The sequence below is a fragment of the Lolium perenne genome, chromosome 2 (assembly GCF_019359855.2).
Source record: "Lolium perenne isolate Kyuss_39 chromosome 2, Kyuss_2.0, whole genome shotgun sequence".
NCBI lineage: Eukaryota > Viridiplantae > Streptophyta > Magnoliopsida > Poales > Poaceae > Lolium > Lolium perenne.
In genome coordinates this window covers 157832183-157852662 of record NC_067245.2, presented here as the reverse complement: position 1 = coordinate 157852662, position 20480 = coordinate 157832183, and the positions used below count along the sequence as shown (strand labels likewise).

The window sequence follows — 20480 nt, the reverse complement described above, 5'->3', positions numbered from 1 at the left end:
AAAGCTCTCGGTCCCTCTGGACCGACCCCCTGTTTAAAATGAAGAAAGTTTCAATCAAACAACTCATAGAGTAGGCCGGTTAGACTGAGTCACAAATTTTTAAATCCTAGCTACTTCTTTTCCAACAAGTAAACTAGACGTGATTTCAAAAAAAAAAAAAAACAAGTAAACTAGACGTACAGTACGCGGACATCGCCTACCGGGCCCCCCCTTGCGAGCTCTGCGCGCGCGATCACCGTCCTGCTCGACCTGCAAACTACAAAGCCTACCGATCTAGCGCCAAGACTGCAGACAGAGTACACAGATCGACACGCACGCCGGGGCCAGCCTGCGCGCGCGGTGAGCTAGCTAGCCATGGCGCCGCCTACAACGACGGCGTCGTGCGCACCTCTACTAGAGCGGCCGCCGCCGACCGACGACGACGACGTGCTCGGCCTCGCGCTGCCCGCCGCCCCCAACGCCTTCAACGTGGGTACGCTGCTGATGTACGTGGTTCTCACGCCCGTCTTGGCCTACGACGCCTACACCGGAGGACCGGACGCGTGGATGTGGTGCCTGCCGGTGCACGTCTTGCTTGTGGTTGCGCTGTTGATCATCAACTTCTTCAGTAGCTTGCACATCAAGGAATTCGACCGCCGACATGCGCTGCCTACATGATCGTTCATAGTACCTGTCTTAGAGGTGTTAGTTTGGTTCTGGGTACTTTGAATTGGTCTTTTCCCGGTCTCCTTCTAATTGAAGCTTAGATTGTGTATTTGTCCTTTCGGCTTTTTATTCAAACAGCGCAAGCGAAAGAGGATAGGAGAAACTTAGATCGGAAACCAGATTTGTGTCTAGAGTGCTTGGTAATCTGATTCAACATTAGATTTATTTCATGCAAAACAGTACTCTCTCCATCCATAAAAAGATGTCGGAGATTTGTCTAAGTTACGATGTATCTATAAACTAAATTATGTCAACATACATCCAAATTTAGACAAACTTGTGATATCCTTTTATCGACAAACTTGTGATATCCTTTTATCCAAATTAAACAAATTTGTGACATCCTCTACATTAGGTAGTACTATTGATTTTGAGGAAATATGAAAGAAGCCTAGAGGGTTAGAAATTTTTCGTGAGAAGCTACTATTCACACCTTTGACTCACATGAATGGTGGAAAGGAAAACAAGAGGAACTTTTCCTTCGGAAGAAAATCCAGTCATCCCTCATTCTTTGGTTTTTGTGCACAAGGAGCAAGCGCACTACGGGAGAGCATGTCATTGCCGTGCGAGCAAATTGGATGGTAAAGGGGGTTATTTGCACGGTAAAAGCGTTGCCGTGCGAAGCCGCACGGTAAAGACCACACGGCAATGCCTAGCCCGGCAACGTCGTCCTTGCCGTGCGCATCACCAAAATTGCACGGCAAAGACTTTGACGTGTGTCCCTACCTTTGCCGTGCAGCGTCTCATTGCCGTGCGCTGACCGCCCTCTACCGTGCGCTGACCGCCCTCTACCGTGCGGCCTCTCATTGCCGTGCGCCACGCCTGTGTCGTCTGTCGTGGCTGAACTACAGTTCTTTGCCAATTGTTATCACGGCAGCACACGGCAAAGTTTTGTGACAAAAAAAAACAGAAAATGGCCGAGCTTGCGGCCAGGATAGAGGGGTTGTGACTGCCAGAGGAGGCGCACCGCCGCGAGGTAGGGAGGGGGACGCGGCAGGTGAGAGAGGGTGGGGTTCTACGGGCGGCGCGCGGTCAAGGTGGGGGCTGGCCACGGCGTGCGGTCGAGGTAGGACCGACGGCGATGAACAGGAAGTCCTCGGGCCGGCCAGCGTCGTGGAAGTCCTCGGGTCGGCACAATCCCGACGGGAGGGGACGTGGTGAAGGCGGTTGTCCTGCTAGGTACGGCGCAGACGAGGAGCTGCAGTGTGGACCGGACCCCTGCGCGCGCCGACGAGGAGGCTTGGAGACGAGGAAGAGCTGCAGCGAGGAGCGGCGGCGCGGAACAGAGCAGAGAGGACACGTGCTCGTGGCCGAGCTGAGGCGTGGAGCGGCGGCGCGGAACGGAGCGGAGAGGAGACGTGCTCCTGGCCGAGCTGAGCCATGGAGCGGCGGCGCGGAACGAGGCGTGGAGGCTGCGGACGCGCGCGAGGAAGAGCTGCAGCTCTGCGTGAGAGAGGATAAGGCTGGTGAGGAGGAGAGGATAAGGATTGGTGGGGATTTTTTTTAAATCTAGTTGGTAGGCAGGGGATCCATGGAATGCTGAACGTCTGATTTTAGATGATCCAACGGTTACCAGTAGTGATCCGAGCACTGATCCGTGAGATGTAGGCTCAGACCAATTAAAACAAAGGATCTTTGCCGTGTGCGCCAATGCACGGCAAAGACTCTTTGTCGTGCGCTAATGCACGGCAAACCTTTATTTCTTTTAATTTTCACCATTTCATTTGTAACCAATATTCTATTTTATTTAAAAATTATATTAATTCTATTTTCAACAATTGTATTATTTAATAATGTATTCATCATGCTTTTTAAAAAACTATAGGAGGTGGAGCCTCGATCGGATAATCTCGGTGTGCCGCCGTCCGGGACTTAGAGCATCTCCAGCCGCGAGAGGGAAGGCGCCGCCAACGGCTTTGGCCGGCAATCCCTCCACATCACCGAGGAGCGCGCCCTATGGAACGCGTGCTACCCCGTCCCGCCGGGCATGCGCTTCTGGGACCACCTCACGACGGAGGAGAGGAACGACCCCTAGTGGTCGCTGGACAACGACGACGCATGGATGGCGTTCTTCGTCCGGCAGCGCGCGGACTGCCTCGCCGCCTACGGTGGCAATGGTGACCCACCTTCCAACCACAATATAGTTGGACGGAGGCGGTGGTGGAGCACGCCCGGGAGGACGCTGGCGTGGGTCCTCCAATACATCGGCACCTACAGTTGGCGGCGTCGCGCGGGGCAGCGATGGGCAGTGGGCGCCGCGCCGATCCTCGTCGTTGTCAAGCTCCTCCTCCTCCTCTCGCGGGTCCTCGGGGGGCGCAGGTCGTCGTCGAGGTACTCGCCTTACAACACACCGTCGCCAAGGTTCTTGGCAACGGTGAAGGACGAGCCGGAGGAGTTCCTTGGGTTGCGCCACCGCCGGAGTAGAAGGCGGCGGCCTCCGTCGTCAAGGCGGAGAACGACCCAGACCAGTTCCCTGGGCTGCGCCAATCCCAGATGGAGTCCTTCGTGGCGTCGGACGCCTTCGCCAAAACGTGGAGCGCGGCGGACTACCGCATTGGTGGAACCTCGCCCGGAGAAATCTAGGGGGTAAACCCGCCGGGACACACGTGTCGCCATTTTCGGGGGGACTGGCCGCTGGAGCACCGGAATCCCACCAGATATTGCACGTGGACCTAGCATTTGTGTAAAAGTGTGGTGGAAGGTGTGATTCACCAAATGGTGCAGGACATAGCTTCCCGGTGTGACCTTCCTCACATTCAGGCGATAACACTAAGCAGATTCCTCAACCACGGTTTGCTCCGTAATACTGATATATATGTCGGGGATGAAGATGTAGAGTACTTGTCGTATTGTAAAAGTGTGGGTATACACATTGTCCTAAGTAACACTAGCTAAAAACTAAAACCAATTTAAAGCGAAAATATAAGTATTAAAATATATACAAAAGAAAGTTAAAAAGATGAAAATTCCATATTACACACGGCAAAGGCTAAAAATGCACGGCAAAGGCTTTATTTGCCGTGCATCGTGACCTTGCTCACGGCAAAGGGAACTACACGGCAATTCGGCATGGCTTTGCCGTGCATTATGTCTTTGCCGTGCGCCTCTTTCACTCTTTGCCGTGAAGCTATTCTTTGTCGTGCGCTTTTCTATCGTTTGTCGTGTTGCATGTCTTTGTCGTGCACTTTGTCTATTCTTTGCCGTGTGCATGTGCTTTGCCGTGCGTTTTCGTGTGGTCGCACGGAAAAGGCGACTTTGTCGTGCGGCGACACACGGCAAAGAAAAGGTTGACGGCAACGCCGATTTTTCCCGTAGTGAAGGCAGGGTTACACCTACGATTTCTATGTCTCCACTATTTCTTTGATTTTCCTATGTCTCCTCTATTTCTTTGATTTCCCTATCCTCTAAATCAAAAAGGCCCTCATGCATTAATAGCCAAGACGGAAAGAAACCCTAACCTCCCGGGTCGCTAGCACATGCGACTCTGGAGGCCCCGCGATCCATCGTTTTAAGGCTCTCCCAACCATCGATGCCGGCATTGGTGACGATTCCCAGCCATCAAAGCACGGGTGGGAGGGGAGGCACATCTTGGCGGTCTGTCTCTTTGCGTGGAGAGACGACGACTCAGGGGCGCAGGTGGCGGCGTTGTTCTTGGCGTGCGCTCGGGCGGAGGTAGAGGGGTGGTGGTGGAGGGGCCAGTCGTGGCAGCGCGTTGGTGCGGCCGGACAAGAAGGATGTGCTTGCGAGATCCTCTGGCCTCGCGACGCAATCCTAGGGCGGTGTCCTAGCTCCATGCTTCGGCGTCCGGAACCCTGGTGGCGGCAGCATGGGCCTGCTCTGGGCCCGTCCAGGCCTAGGTTCTGCACCTGCTTTTTGGCGGCCGTGCGTTGGCCCTATTCGGTATCCTGACAACTCGCCCCCTCCTCGGGTGCCAGTTGGTGGCGTGCAGGCTACTGGCGCGGCTTTTGAATAAAGTTGGTTGTACTGGGATTCCAACTCGCGCAAAGATGATGAACCGCCGGATGCGTGTCTCCATCGACCTGGCTAGAGTGTGGTGTTCTGGAAGGCTCCGTCGGCGAGCTCCATTAGGTGATTCATGCTTGCAGATTGCTGGATTGGAGTGGATTCGGACATGCGCATCCGTGTTTTTCTCTGGCCGTTTGGTTTTAGAGGGAGCACTACGAAGCCCTGCTGGCTGTTACCATCACGGAGGATGCTTTCTCGTTCCATGGTGAAGTCAGCCGGTAGATAATATGATTGAAGCAGGAATTTATGGACTAGAATTGGTGGTTCTAGTCTTTGTGGCGACGAGGAATTGTCTTGGTGTTCTATGACTTGGAGTAGTGGCATCGTTAGTGGGACAACTCAGGAGAAGTTCACAATCTTATCTTGTAGGTTGAAAATCCAAGGTCTGGCCTTAATTGGTTCTGCCTAGCAATGGTCTTATGGAAGGTATTGTTTTGCGAACGAGAACTTTCTCCAGGGTGAAAACCTAAGACCTTTTGATCAGGCAACGACGGTGCTTGTGCACTGTTTCTTTCTTGAAGGCGTCGCTTCTAGAGAAGTTGGACTTCTGGTTCTGCCCTAGTGGTGGTAGTACTACTGTTTCAACAATGGATTACTTTAGAGGCATTTCATTTTTTTGTAACTTGTTTCTTTTTAGTTGTGTGCATCCGTAATGTTGCTAGGGGGTAATGCGTTGTTGTAGAGGTTAGATGTAATTGGAATCTCCGCGATATTAATATATGCTCTTTATGCAAGAAAAAAATAGCCTAGGTAGTGCGGTTTTCACTCAAACAGCGTGACAATTTGGTTCATTGATTGCACATGTCTTGGTCTTGCCGGTGGATCTAGCAGCAATGCTTGACGGATATGGATGTCCCTATACGTCCAGAGTATGCCTAAGTGCCGTCAGCGCATGTGCCTGTAGCCGGGCACACCTGGGGTACAACATTGGATCAAACAACACCCCACCATGCTAGTGTACACACCATGTGTGTTCACACACAAGTTTTGGAGGCATTCCCGCCATCTGAGGCTCGATTTCCAGGGAAACCCTAATCTATTAACCGCGTAGTCTACAACATTGACTGGGCACCAGCGGCGGCTCCCCGGTGGACTTATGCCTCCATTTGAGCTTGGTTTGATCATGGGGCAATGTGGTGACAAGTTTCAGCCCATATACTCTCAAGGCTCCCTCCGGTTAGCCCCTCCCGGAGTTCCCCCCTATACGTCCAGAACAAGCCTAATTGTCGTCATAGCATATGCGTGCAGCCGGACGCATCCGGGGGTACAACATTGGATCAAACAACACCCCAACATGCTATTGTACACACCATGTGTTCACACACTAGTTTTGGGGGCATTCCCACCCTTGAGGCTCGATTTCCATGGAAATCTTAACCCATTGACCGTGCGGTCTACAACATTGACTGGGCATCAGTGGCGGCTCCCCGGTGGACTTATGCCTCTATTTGACCTTGGTTATGTCATGGGGCAATGTGGTGACAAGGGTCAGCCCATATGCTCTCAAGGTTCCCTCCGGTTAGCCCCTCCCAGGAGTCCCCCTATACATCCAGAACATGCATAAGTGCCGTCAGCGCATATGGGTGTAGACGGATACACCCGGGAGTACAATATTGGATCAAAAAACACCCCAACATGGTAGTGTACACACCATGTGTTCACACACAAGTTTTGGAGGCATTCTCTCCCTTCGAGACTCAATTTCCAGGAAAACCCTAAGTCGTTGAACACACGGTCTACAACATTGACTAGGCACCAGCGACGGCTCCCTGGTGTACTTATGCCTCCATTTGACCTTGGTTAGGTCATGGGGCAATGTGGTGACAAGGTTCAGCCCATATGCTCTCAAGATTCCCTCCGGTTAGCCCCTCCCGGGAGTTCCCCCTATATGTCCATAACATGCCTAAGTGTCGTCAGCGCATGTGCGTGTAGCCGGACGCATCCGAGTTACAAAATTGGATCAAACAACACCCCACCATGCTAGTGTACACACCATATGTTCACACACAAGTTTTGGGGGCATTCCTGCCCTCCGGGGCTCGATATCCAGGGAAACTCTAATCCGTTGACCGTGCGGTCTACAACATTGATTGGGCACCAGCGGCAGCTCCCCGGTGGACTTATGCCTCCATTTGAGCTTGTTTAGGTCATGGGGGAATGTGGTGACAAGGGTCATCCCATATGCTCTCAAGGTTCCCTCCGGTTAGCCCCTCCCGGGAGTTCACCCTATACGTCCAGAACATGCCTAAGTGTCGTTATCATATGTGCGTGTAGCCGGACGCACCCGGGGGGTAAAACATGGGATCAAACAACACCCCACCATGCTAGTGTACACATCATATGTTCACACACAAGTTTTGGGGGCATTCCCGCCCTCCGAGGCTCGATTTCCAGGGAAACCCTAACCTATTGACTTTTTGGTGGACTTATGCCTCCATTTGAGCTTGATTAGGTAATGGGGCAATGTGGTGACAAGGGTCAGCCCATATGCTCTCAACATTCCCTCCGGTTAGCCCCTCCCGGGAGTCCCCCCTATACGTCCAGAACATGACTAAGTGCTGTCAGCGCATGTGCGTGTAGCCGGATGCACCCGGGGGTACAATATTGGATTAAACAACACCCCACCATGTTAGTCTACACACCATGTGTTCACACACAAGTTTTGGGGGCATTCCCGCCCTCCGAGGCTCGATTTTCAGTGAAACCCTAATCCTTTGATCACACGGTCTACATCATTGACTGGGCACCAGCGGCGGCTCCCCGATGGGCTTATGCCTCCATTTAAGCTTGCTTAGGTCATGAAGCAATGTGGTGACAAGGGTCAGCTCATATGCTCTCAAGGTTCCCTCTGGATAACCCACACATTAAAATAACGATCACAAACTCATTAAATTTAAAGAGTTTTGTGGTTCTTGTGTTTCGCTCTTTTGTGCTCGTCAATTTTTTTAGCCGATTTTTTATAGCATTATTTACGAGGGATGGGTCTCCAACAACCCGGTTTAACGATCTTAAATAGTTCCCAAAGGCGATTCAAACCGGAAAACCAAAAAAAAATATTCTCGGGTGCATATGCATCCGGTACGTACAAAATATATTTTAAAAACTGAAAGAATATTAGATTTTTTCACATGTTGCACATGTTATATATGTGCATATAAATTTTCACATAAAACAGACAATTTTTGTAGCCTGTGTAAAAAAAGATAAATAATATCTCAAGAAATAGACTATTTTAGTACCAAAAATTTCTCTTTTTTACACAAGGCACAAAACATATCTGTTTTTGCTGAAACAACTTTATGAGCATTAACGTGTCAAGATATACACGATTTATTTGTATTTTTGGATATTTGTAAATATGTTTTAAATGTATTTCAAATAAAGGATGCATATGCACCCGGGTGAAGAAACACCCTGTCCGATTCAAACGATTATTCTAGACTTTTGAGTTATTTTAAGCTCTGCAGATTTGGTCTTATACTATTGTTTTACCGGAGTATATATTGAGCTAGATATGACTACGTTTAGGTCTTCGTTGAAACATTTGGTTTTATCAGGGAGTTTGTGAGTTTTGCGTGATCAATTGCTCAAAATGTAGCACATTCAACAACAACAAAATTATATCAACTCAATTTATTTATAACTTCACATCACAGACTTCGAATTTTGGCTAAAATTTGTATGACATGTTCTTTGGGTGGAGAGAGTATTCAACACAACAACCTAGAAAACACTTGAAACAACAAAAACAAACCCTCCAAAACGAAGTGTCAACAGGGTGACTCTTGTGCGCCAACATTGCCTTTCTCGCCTGAGCTGCGAGCTAATACATATAACTCTGCCAAATTAATTTTCTTCAACATTTAAAAAGTGAGGTATCACCTGAAAGTGAGTGAAACACACCTTGAATTGTGCGTGTAAGCCAACTTTGAATCGGATCTAAGATGTTGGCGCCCAACTAAATTACTTAGGCACTGTCTTATACTCCCACCGGTCGAAAAAAATCAACGCGGCGGGAGGGCATATGCAGCGTATGGTAAGCATACTCCAGCGTCAATTAAAGTAGACCAGAGGTGGTACTAGTATAATACAGTAATATAGGTCCAATAATTTCGACAGTTGAGCGGCCTAGCGATCCAAGTACGATGACCCAATTATAGCTTGTTTGATTCGCAGGATTTTCATAACACATGAATAGAAAACACGCACGATTAGAATGATATGCCTTCTCTAATCCTGTAGGATTGGAAAACTAAAGGATTTTGAATCTACAAAGCGTTAGATTGCACAGGAAAGACATATAAATTGTAGAAAGGGGTTGGAGCGAAGGAAAAAATTTCCTATGAAACATAGTGCAAATGAATCCTTTGTAGGAATTCCAAAGTATTACAATCCTATGAATCAAACGACCTTTGTAGGAAAAAAATCCTATAGTTCCAATTCCTACAAAAATCCTACACCATTCATTTGAATCAAACGAGCCCTTAGTGTTTTGCATCTTCTTTTCAACCGATCGATTCTTCCATGCAAAAACCATGCAAGATTCATGGGTTGTTTGAGTGAATCAGTGAGTGTCAACAAAGTCATAGATCCGAAAGCAAGTCTAAGTACATATATACCTACAAGAGGTCATAGATAAAACCCCAACAGCCGGACAAACTGACAAAACTTAAGAACTACGGAGTAGTCAGTACTCACTATAAACTATGCAGTTTACCTGCCATTGATGCCGAGAGAATTTTACGTATTCCTATAAGTCCGAATCTACAGGGTGACTTTGTTGCCTGGAACAAAACAAAGAATTATGCTTTTTCTGTTAGATCGGCATATCACATAGAGTGGGATCATCAGTTCGGGCATACTATACGGAGGAGAGATGGTCAAGGTGCGGCTCAAATTAATCCTGTCTGGGAGATTATGTGGAAGCTGAATATCCCAAGCAAGGTGAAATTTTTTCTTTGGAAAGCGCTACATGGTGTTCTTCCTGGAATGGCTATCCTTGCAGATCGTCACATCAAGGTTGCACCACAATGCCCAGTATGTAAGCTGGGGCCTGAGGATATTAACCATATTATGTTCAGCTGTAAGAGAGCAAAGGAAGTTTGGTCAGAATTGGGGCTAAGGGAGGAAATTGAGCAAGCAATGAAGGTTGACCGGTCTGGTTCTGTTATTTTGGAACATATTTTACGTTCGCCGAAAAAAGAGATAGTAGATATCGGTAATGTGCACTCTCATGAAATAATAGCTGTTGCAAGTTGGTACATTTGGTGGCAAAGGAGGGAATTTGTAAAGGGTGAGACTGTTAGTCCGCCGAAAAATACTGCCTTTGCAATAAGTGCAATAACGGCAAATTATGAAGAGGCGACGAGTGCACAGATTGTTAAAGAAATAATCTGGAAGAAACCTTCAAAAGGAATGCTTAAGTTGAATATTGATGCATCTTACATGGTGAATGGTTCGGGTTCGGCGGGAGCAGTGCTTAGAAATGAAAAGGGTGAGGTTTTGGGGGGCATGGCGTGCCCCCTGGAAAATCTCTTATGTGCAACGACTGCGGAAGCATATGCTATGCTGAAAGGTTTGGAATTTTTGGACAAATTTGGGTGTTCTTCATGTATTATTGAATCGGATTCTCTTGAATTGATCCAGGCTTGCACGGGAGAGATGGACATTAATGGTCCTTACACGGCGATCTTAGCGGACTGTTTCCAGAAGGCAAGTGAAGTTATGAATATCCAGTTTATGCATTGCAACAGAGAGGCTAATCAAGTGGCTCATGAGTTGGCTAGGTTTGCGTTTAGTTCTAAGGAAATTCTTAGTTGGGTGGATGAACCCCCGGATTTTATTTTACCTTTTGTCCTTAGAGATGTGACCCTGTTCACAAGCTTGTAACTGTACTGGTGGTCTCGGCAGCAAGTTTCATACGCACTCTTTTCCTTCCAGGGTACCGAAGGGGACTGGAAGGTTTTTAATGAGGCGGCTTGCTTGCCTAATATATTATCCATTGTCAAAAAAAAAAAATGCAGTTTACCTGCCAAACCAAGAACCGATAACCACACATAAAACATGGAACTAAGTCCACTGGAAACACATGCGGTAAGTGAGTTGCGCGGCTGTTATTTTCTTATCTAAAGCTTACGTACCTGATGATATTTGAATTCTGAACTTTTCTGAACCCGCTTCTTCAGGATCGTGGACACAGCGCTACAAGTATCTACATATTTGCCTTTTTATAAAACAGAGGCAACTTGTACCAATAGGAAAGAGATTTTACAAGGAATGCCTCTGTATGGAAAAGGAAAAAAACTCTTCGCAAACACAAAAATAACCGCCATTCAAAAAATACGGAATCCCACTAGCACAAACATGGAAAGGAAATCTTTGCTTGGCTAAACCATATTGTTAAGTTTTCAAAACGTAGCATGTCGTGAGGTATCCTGGAGATATACAAAACCAATACATGATCACTACAAAAATTTCTGGTAAGAAGTGGCCATAAGGTTCACGTCATTATAGGGTTAATCTTCTCTTCGAGAGACCAACAGTCTTTCCTCCTACTTACGGCAGCATACCACCATGGTTAATTCCTGTATAGCAAGAGAATAAAGACAATATCAAATGAAAACATACAACTCGCTCATCATGCTGCAACTAATAGAAATACATAATAAATACAGAATTCTTGTGTATGGCTGTATTCAACCTGATACTTGCCATCAACTAGAATTCTTTTTTCTCTACAGAATAACCGGAATTCTAAAGGCCATGATCTTCAAACTAAACCAGAGCTAATGCTGTTTTCACAGTGTTGCAATGACATGAACACAAGGTCATAGAATAAATGTATTCATTGTTGCACACGCATGATTATTTGAAAATTACTTCCAACAAAAAAGATAAAGATTATTTCAAATGATACCACCAGGTGTTCACCGACGTGCTACAGATGACAAGGTTCATGAATTTGTACTTGTATCACCCTTCTCAGAAAACTAGAACTTTGCAAAGTAGTTCTTTGAACAAAGCATATGTTGGTCACACAAGCTATCCACTCTTGTTAATACCAGATACACCTCTAATATTATGTTGAGCACTAGTTGAGATTGGGATTTAATGTTCTAAGCTGAACTCTTGATATAAGATTCATTATCTTTCTGAGCATTGCAATGGTTTAATTATGAGTTCTCAAGGATACAAGTATCACTAAAGAATAATAGAGCTGAAGTGTTTTCCTACTATAAATCATGCACTAGGAAACCAAGTAAATCTCATCATGTGCCAATAATTTCTAGCCCAGCACTGATTAGTTTAAAATGAGATCTGTAAAGGCCAGTAAGATTCACCTTGTTCTAGTACTTACTGCTTTAATAAGTTAGAGATCTCCTTTCCCAAATATCCCAGGTACCCAAACGGCCAATCTAACTGGCTGCACCCTTTTGTTATGCATTTCTTTCAATGATTCATCACTAAACTATTAATGAGTTTTGGCATTGTGGAAAATGCAAGATCAGACTACAGGTAAAGATAGCTACAATATTACTGAGATAGACACAAATTACGTCTTTTGCTTCAGATTTTTGTGCCCAAAATAATAGATAAGAATAATTAATCTCGGCAATCAAAACACCTGGTTTGCCGAACATGTTTCATTCAACCAACATAAGCATATTAAATCATATTCAATCACAACAAAAACCAACAGACCATCACCACACTTAGCACACCACATAACACTCTCTAGAGAATATATGGCCAAGTTTCAGCAAAAGGAAGAAAACTGAGAAGCCTCTAATAGGATACCAGTCGCACTCATCAGCTTTCGCGGTTTTCAATTAAATCCTACAATTCAAATGACATGTTCTTGTTACTTCACAACTTATGATACAACTAATCATGCGTGAAATGGAAATCGGCTCTACCTGGACCCAGCAACCAATATGTGTTACTATAACACAGCCGCACAAAATTCCAGCAGCAATTATCGACCCTTTGCTTGGTGGTGCCAAAAACCATAAGGCCCCAACCTGCATAATGCAAAATGCAAGGAACAGAATTCGACCCATGAGTGTGGATGCCATCTGAACCCCTGGCCATTTGCTAAATATGCCAAGAAGCCCGCCTAGACATGAAAGCATCCAGATGGCCCCACAGACATAGAAGATGATAGTCTGAACTAGGCCGGAGGGAGGGTTAGGCATGCTAGCAAACACCCCTTGCAAGCAGAAAACGAAAGGTAAGAACATCATGAAAATGGCGTCATACAAGATATGCCTCCTGTTCCAGTCTTCCTGTTGAGGCAAAGCAAATGAACATTGGTTAAAAGCATGCACTTAAACAGATTAAACAATCAGCTTGATTTTAATTACCTCATCTTTTGGTTCAACCAAAGGGAGAATGAGATCGCTGCCTTCGTCTCTTCCAATCAGTGTTCGTAAATTTTTCATCCCAATGGCACGGCCCAATTTAGCAGCATAATAGGTGGTTTGAACTTTGTGGCTATTCACACCCAGCTCCTTTTCCCTGTTATTCAGCTCGGTCTCTTTCTGTGCAAGGTTAGACTGATGAAACTGCAGTGTCTCGCTCAGTTTTTTGTTTAGCCTTTCCTGCATCCTCTTAAGCTCCCTATCTTCTACTGCAAGGTCATTCGCTGCTGTGCTCAAATCCTTCTCGAACTGCAGCAGCCTTTTCTGCCTCAACGATAGCTCATTCTCCCTCTCGAACAGCTCTATCCCTTTCTCTTTCAGTGCCTGGTCCTCTTGACATTGCACCATCTTCCATTCTTTTTCTTTCAGTCTGTGATCATCTTCGTTCTTGTTCAGTTGCTTATATTTGCGATCCAATTTCTCCTCAGTTTGTGCTAGCTCTTCTACTTTTCTGCTGACTGTCATCTCCATTTGCTGCACAAGCTGAATCTGCCGTAGTGTCCTGGCCTCTATCTCTTTCAGTGCTTTCTCCTCCTTACATTGCAACAGCTTCCATTCTTCTTCTTTGAGTCTCTGGTCCTGCTCCCTCTTGAGCTGTTGATTTTGTTTGCAATCCAATTCCTCCTTAATTCGCAGCAGTTCATCCTCTGCTTTCTGCAGTGCTGTCACCTCGGACTCAATCTGTTCTTCTTTCTTGTTACAGAACAATCTTCCTGTGTGGCTCTCGGGATCGGAGATAGTATCGATCGACGACATGTCGGCGCGGAGAGATGGACTGGGTCCCTGGGCACCGAGAGTTTCCATGCCGACGTCGTCCTTGACTATGCTGGAGACGACCCCGCCGGGAACCTTGCGCGTCGCGGCGCCGGCTTCGTTCCCATTGCAGGGGTCCTGGTCCATCTCGACAGCAGAAACCTCGAGCGTGTGCGCGCCATCCTCCTCCATCTTGCCGTTGCGGGCGCCGAAGTCGCCGGGGAGGAGTGCGTCGATACCGGCTTCATCCGCTGGCGTGCCCGTGGCGGCCTCCGCGTCGGGCTTGAAGTTCTCAACCTTGAGGTCCTCCGCGTTTCCGTTGCCTGCGCCCATGTCTCCACCGAGCGGGTCCATGCCAGCTTCGCTTGCGCCCACCCGCACGCCGCTGATGGCGTGCGCCTCGTCGGGCTTGACCTCGTGAGAACAACTGTCGGGGAAGACGACCCCGCCTGGTACCTTGAGGGTCGCGGCGCCGGCTTCGTTCCCGTTGCAGGGGAACTGGTCCTTCTCCTCGCCAACGAAAACCTCGAGCGTGTGCGCGCCTTCGTCGCCCATCTTGCCGTTGCCGGCGCCGAAGTCGCCACGGAGGAGTGCGTCGGCTTCATCCTCCGGCTTGCTAGCGACGGCCTCTGCGGCGGGCTTGAAGTCCTCCATCTCGAGGTCCTCCGTATTCCCGGAGCCTGCGCCGATGTCGCCGCCGAGGCTGAGCCCGTCCATACCAGCTTCGCTTGCTCCCGCCAGCACGCCGCTGATGGGGCGCGCGTCATCGGACTTGACCTCGGGAGAAGAGTTCTCGGGGAAGACGAGAGCCACGCCGGAACCCTCGTCGGCGCCGACGCCCTCCGCTTCCATTCGGAAGCTTCTCGATCCCGGGTGGGGTGGCTCTCTTTGATTTTTGTCGCCTCTGGTTGTGGTGCGTTTTCTATTTGGGTCCTATATTTTGGAAGAAATGTTTTCTGCCTCTAGTTCTCGCCGTGCATATTACTCTGTATATCATAGACACAAATTCAAATTGGGAGTAAAATCTATGTGTGTTTGACACTATTTAATGTTATTTTTTTTTTATAGAATTTCGGCCCTTTATTGATCACAACAAATCATTACAAAGTATCTCCCGAATACACTCGGGGGGAACACACCGAAAAATAGCAAAACCAAATAGTTCAGAACGTCTAGCTAATATATGTGCCGATTTATTGAGCTTACGAGAGATATGAAAGAAGGAACAACTAGTAAAGGAGGTCACCGTCTTCTTCATATCTTGGATTACCACCCCTAGAGTCGAGCGATCCTGGGATGGATAGTTGATGTGTTGCACCACTGAAAGGCAATCTCACGCCACCATGACTTGGACAAAGCCTTCCTCACTAGCTAGAGCCTATGCACGCCTCATAGCCAAGGCTTATGCGAGTTCTGGCGAAGTGACCGCATGAAGTAGCTCGCTGCAAGCAACTAAGCATTCACCTCATTTGGTTAAGGGATTTGAACAAAGCTGCATCAACATTAATTAGCATTGTACCTTCCGGCGGTGGACTCCATTTTGGTGGAGACGGGTTAGAGTCATGCCTGTGGTTAGTAACAGTTTTGAGGAGATGCAGTTCGATCATGGTAGTATATGCCTTAATCTGCTCGGCCAGTTCGCGGGGGTCTTCCATATGTTCATTGTTCCTGACCATGTTCCTTGCATTCCAGAGATGCCAGAAAGCCACTGCCAACACTATAGAATCCTGCTTCGAGGATCTTGACAGAAAATCAAAGATCCATGCCTTCGGATTAACGAAGCTCTTCTTACGCAGCTTAACCATAAAGTATTGTTTTAGCTGGGACCAGACATCTTGCGCATATGGACAGAAGAGCAGAGCGTGCGCCGCCGGCTCGTGACGACCACAGAAGACACACGCGTCAACAGCTGGAATGTGACGGTGTACAAGTTGTTGTCCAAAGGGGAGGCAATCGTGGGCGAAGCGCCAGAGCGTGAACTTCATCTTACCCGGTGCCGTGATCGCCCAAAGCGTCTTCCAGAGTATAGCTTCATCCTCCGAATTCGATGAGCTGCCAGTGATCCTGAACTTGTGAAACTCTCCCGTTCTAGCCATGTTGTACGCCGACCGGACAGAGTACTGACCATTTTTAGTGTATGGCCAAGAGGCGAAATCAGATTCACCAAACTTACTGATCAGAATCTGGAGCACAAGATCCGCGACATCCTCTGAAAAAATGGTGTTGATATGATCAACATCCCAAGTCCTCAATGCTTCATCAATAAGAAAATTCACCGATGTATCCTCAGGGACCGTAACAAGAGGTTTAAGAAACTCTGGATTAACTCCGGGAATCCACCAATCCATGAGCAGCTGTGTATTTTTTTCCATCTCCAATACCCAGCGCACACCTTGCTCCACTAGCTCCTTCCCAAATTGAATACTTCTCCATGTGTACGAGGATGATCTTGGCTTGGGAGCATGCCAAAAATCACAGTCTGGGAAATATCTTCCCTTCAAAACTCGAGTACATAAATAATCTTGTTCGGTGAGCAACCTCCAACACTGTCGGCCTAACATGGCTTGATTAAAAAGAACGAGGTCGCGAAAACCAAGTCCTCCAAAGGATTTTGGCGATGACAGCCAGTCCTAGGAATGCCGGTGCATCCGTCTCTGCCCCTCATCATCACCCCAGAAAAAGTCTGCAATGAATCTTCTCATGTTATCGCATGTGGAGACAGGCAACTGAAAACAGCTCATTATAAAAGTTAGGAGTGCCTGAAGCACAGCTTTGATAAAAACCTCCTTGCCAGTCCGAGATAGTGGCCGATCAGAACAACCTCTGACCCTTTTCCACATCCGATCTTGGAGGAAATTAAAGGACACAGTTGGGGCTCTTCCAATCATGGTGGGCATACCTAGATAAGTATCCTAAAGAACCTCTGAGTGCACACCCAACTAAGCCTTAACCGCGGCTTTGATACCATTATCACAATGTGACCCAAAGAAGATGGATGACTTATCCTTGTTAATCCGTTGTCCCGAGCCATCACAGTAAAGCTGCAGCGTTTCATCCAACGCCTTGACACTTCGATCATCACTGCGAGCAAAGAATATGCTATCATCTGCATAGAGAAGGTGAGAGATCGGTGACCCTTGACGTCCATTTCATATCCCTTGCAGCCGGCCTCCTGCCTCATTAGCTTGGAGCAGGCACGAGAGACCTCTGTTTGAAGCAAGAACAAATACGGGCTTATTGGGTCTCCTTGTCTGATACCCCTTGTGGATATAACCAGCTGGGTCAATTCACCATTAACCTTCACCGCATATCGCACCTCCGTGACACATCTCATGACCATGCTGATCCAGGCAGGGGCGAAGCCTAACTTGTAGAGGCATCCATACAAGTAACTCCACTCAACCCGGTCATACGCTTTCATCATGTCAATCTTGAGAGCAAAATAGGGCCTCCTGGCATGTTGCTTTCTAATAGTATGAAGACACTCATAAGAAATTAAGGAATTGTCGGTGATCAACCTCCCGGGCACAAAAGAACTTTGATGTTCAGAGATAATTAGGGGAAGGATGATCTTTAATTGGTTAGCAAGAACCTTCGAGGCAATTTTGTACAGCACGTTGCACAAACTGATCGGCCGAAAATTCTTCAGGTGAACAGGGTGTAGCACCTTGGGGGTGAGGACTATGAATGAGTCACACAACCCTTCAGGCATAGCATCTCCATTCAGAAAACCCCTGACTGCCGAACATATCTCCTTCTGAAAAAACTCCCAGTGTGTTTGATAGAAGAGTGCAGGAAAACCATCTGGGCATGGGGCCTTGGTTGGCCCCATTTGAAATAGTGCCTCCTTGATCTCCTCATCTGTTTAAGGTTTACAAAGTTCATCATTCATTTTAGCCGTAACCTTACCACGCACGGACTCAAGGACAACATCAGTGGCATCGCATGGTTCAGAGGTGAACACATTATCGTAAAAATCCTCAACCATACTTTTGATCTCATGGATCCTATCACACTTAGTCCCATCTTCAAGGACAAGAGCCTTGATCGTATTAGTACAATGTCGCGCCGACTCACGAGCATGGAAGAAAGAAGTATTGCGGTCACCCTCTTTGAGCCATTCGAATCGTGAGCGCTGCCGTGCCATTGTTTCTTCTACTGCAAATAGCTCGCACAACTTGTTCTCCACACTCCTGGATTCACCAATACTGGCATCATCAATTGGACCCATGCGGAGAAACATCAACTGGCGTTCAAGATCACCAATCTTCTTCTTCACTAAACCAAATGTCTCTTTACCCCATTTCTTCAATGATCTTGCAACAGAATGTAGGGAGGCCCAAGTATTTTCTAGTCCCATCGGGCCACGGTAGCTCTTAGACCAAGCTTTCTCCAAAACTTCCTTATATTCAGGCGATCGTAGCCAAGCAGCCTCAAAGCGGAAACCAAACTGCACCGGCGGACGGGTAGCCATGTTAGCAAAGGAACCCATCGAGATAGCCAGAGACATGTGATCAGAGGTGGACGTAATGACTTTTTCCACTCTACAGTCATCAAACATCGCGGTGAAAGCACCATTAGCCACCGCACGGTCAAGATGCACCCTCACATTGCTATGAGCATCCTGTTTGTTAGTCCATGTGTACTTTGGGCCTGTGTAACCAAGATCAACAAGGCCATTGTCCTCAAGGCATTCGCGGAAAGCAACATCTATGCATCAGATCTCTCACTCGAGCCATAGTGCTCATCATGTGTCAGGGCCTCATTAAAATTCCTGCAGCAAAGCCACGGGCCCTTCCACACAGAATGTAAACGGTGGAGGAGCTACCAGAACTCATGACGTTTGTCACGTCGAGGCTCGCCATGCACAAACGTAGTACACCAACTGTCTCCAGAATCTCCTGAAATGACCACATCGATACAATGCGCATTAAACCCCTTCAGCGAGATCGAGAAAGATTGCAACCAGAAAAGAGCGAGATCCCCACTAAGACCCTCGGAACTGACTGCAAAACTGCCAGAGTAGCCCAATGTCCACATGAACCTTTGAACCACTACAAGAAAAGTTCTGATAGGCAACGTCCCAAAATCGTCCGCTAAGGGGTGTTTTTCGTCGCCTATGGGCCTAACCCGACGATATGGGTTCTGTTGTCGAAACTGCGTCAGGCAAAGTCCTACCACGTTTTTTTCGGTCCGTCGCGCTTGGGTGCCCTTCCGCCACGGAAAATCGGACCATTGCAGAAGTGTTTCCGGGAGCCCGTTGACTGCTGACGTCATGCAAACTGCCACGTGGCAGACGCCAGATTAGCGCGATTAACGGCGTTAACCGCCGAAACCCCGTGGTACATGGCAGGCCCACACGAGGCCTGCCACGTCTTAAGCGGGCCGCCCATTAAGTTTGCGGGCCAGGCCGCCGACTTAGTTTGACCGGTCAACTATATAGCTGGGCTGGTCCATTAGTTACGTGGGCCGGGCCTAACCTCTAAGGTTGACTGGTCAAAACATTAATGGGCCGGCCCACTAAGCATGTGGGCCGGGCCGAATGCACTCGTTTGACCGGTCAACAGGCAAAAAGGGCCGGCCCACAAGACATGTGGGACCCACTTTCCTGTTATCGGGCCGGCCCATTTACCTAGTGGGGTCCACCTTAAAACAACTGGGTCGGCCCAAGAAGTTATTGGGCCGGCCCAATTAGCATGTGGGTCCCATTTTCCTGCTATCGGGCCGGCCCATTTAGTACGTGGGGTCCACATTAGATGAAATGGGCCGGCCCACCAAGCCAGTGGGCCGGGCCAAAAGCACAGGTGGGTCCCACTTTACTGTTAATGGGCCAGCCCATTTAGTATGTGGGGTCCACCATATAGCAAGTGGGCCGGCCCAACAAGATAGTGGGCCGGGCCAAAAACACAGGTGGGTCCCACTTTCCAGTTAAAGGGCCGGCCCATTGAGTACGTGGGGTCCACCATATAGCAAGTGGGCCGGCCCAACACGCTAGTGGGCCGGGCCAAAATCACAGGTGGGTCCCTCTTTCCTCTAAAAGGGCCGGCCCATTTAGTATGTGGGGTCCACCATGTAACAAGTGGGCCGGCCCAACAAGATAGCGGGCCGGGCCAAAAGCAAAGGTGGGTCCCACTTTCCTATTAAAGGGCCGGCCCATTTAGTATGTGGGGTCCACCATGCAGCAAGTGGGCCGGCCCAGCAAGATAGTTGGCCGGGCCAAAAGCACAGGTGGGTCCCACTTTCCTGTTAAAGGGCCGGCCCACCTTAAAGCAAGTGGGCCGGCCCAATTAGAGTGTGGGGTCCACCGTAAATCAAGTGGGCTGGCCCAATAAGTAAGTGGGCCAGCCCATTTGGTTCTTTGTTTATATCTTAGGCATAATAGGCGCTTTAGGATTTTGCGGGCCGACACATATGTGATTTCGGTTAATTGGGCCGTTTAAGGGATGGGAATTCGTGTTTTAGATACTGAGAATATTTACACAGCAATGATTTCTGTCAGATAGCCTCACTTACCACAAGCAACAAAGAAAAAAAATGCGCGAAAGAACTATAAAAACTAACTAAATATTACATCAG

The 20480-nt window shown here is 48.0% G+C and overlaps 2 protein-coding genes across 2 annotated transcripts; both read right to left on the bottom strand.

Annotated features, from left to right (window-relative positions):
- Nucleotides 1–12522: 12522 nt before the first annotated feature.
- Nucleotides 12523–14869, bottom strand: LOC127323443 (uncharacterized). The gene is made up of 3 exons (XM_051351582.2): nucleotides 13095–14869; nucleotides 12648–13016; nucleotides 12523–12567 (listed from the first exon to the last, which is right to left on the bottom strand). The coding sequence occupies exons 1-3, from the start codon at nucleotides 14754–14756 to the stop codon at nucleotides 12541–12543; spliced, it is 2058 nt and encodes a 685-aa protein (XP_051207542.1). The 5' UTR covers nucleotides 14757–14869; the 3' UTR covers nucleotides 12523–12540.
- A 495-nt stretch (nucleotides 14870–15364) lies between these two features.
- LOC139835638 (uncharacterized) lies at nucleotides 15365–18378 on the bottom strand. The gene is made up of 3 exons (XM_071825497.1): nucleotides 17814–18378; nucleotides 16840–17765; nucleotides 15365–16357 (listed from the first exon to the last, which is right to left on the bottom strand). Exons 1-3 carry the CDS (start codon nucleotides 18376–18378, stop codon nucleotides 15365–15367), a joined length of 2484 nt encoding a protein of 827 aa, XP_071681598.1.
- Between the last annotated feature and the right edge of the window lie 2102 nt (nucleotides 18379–20480).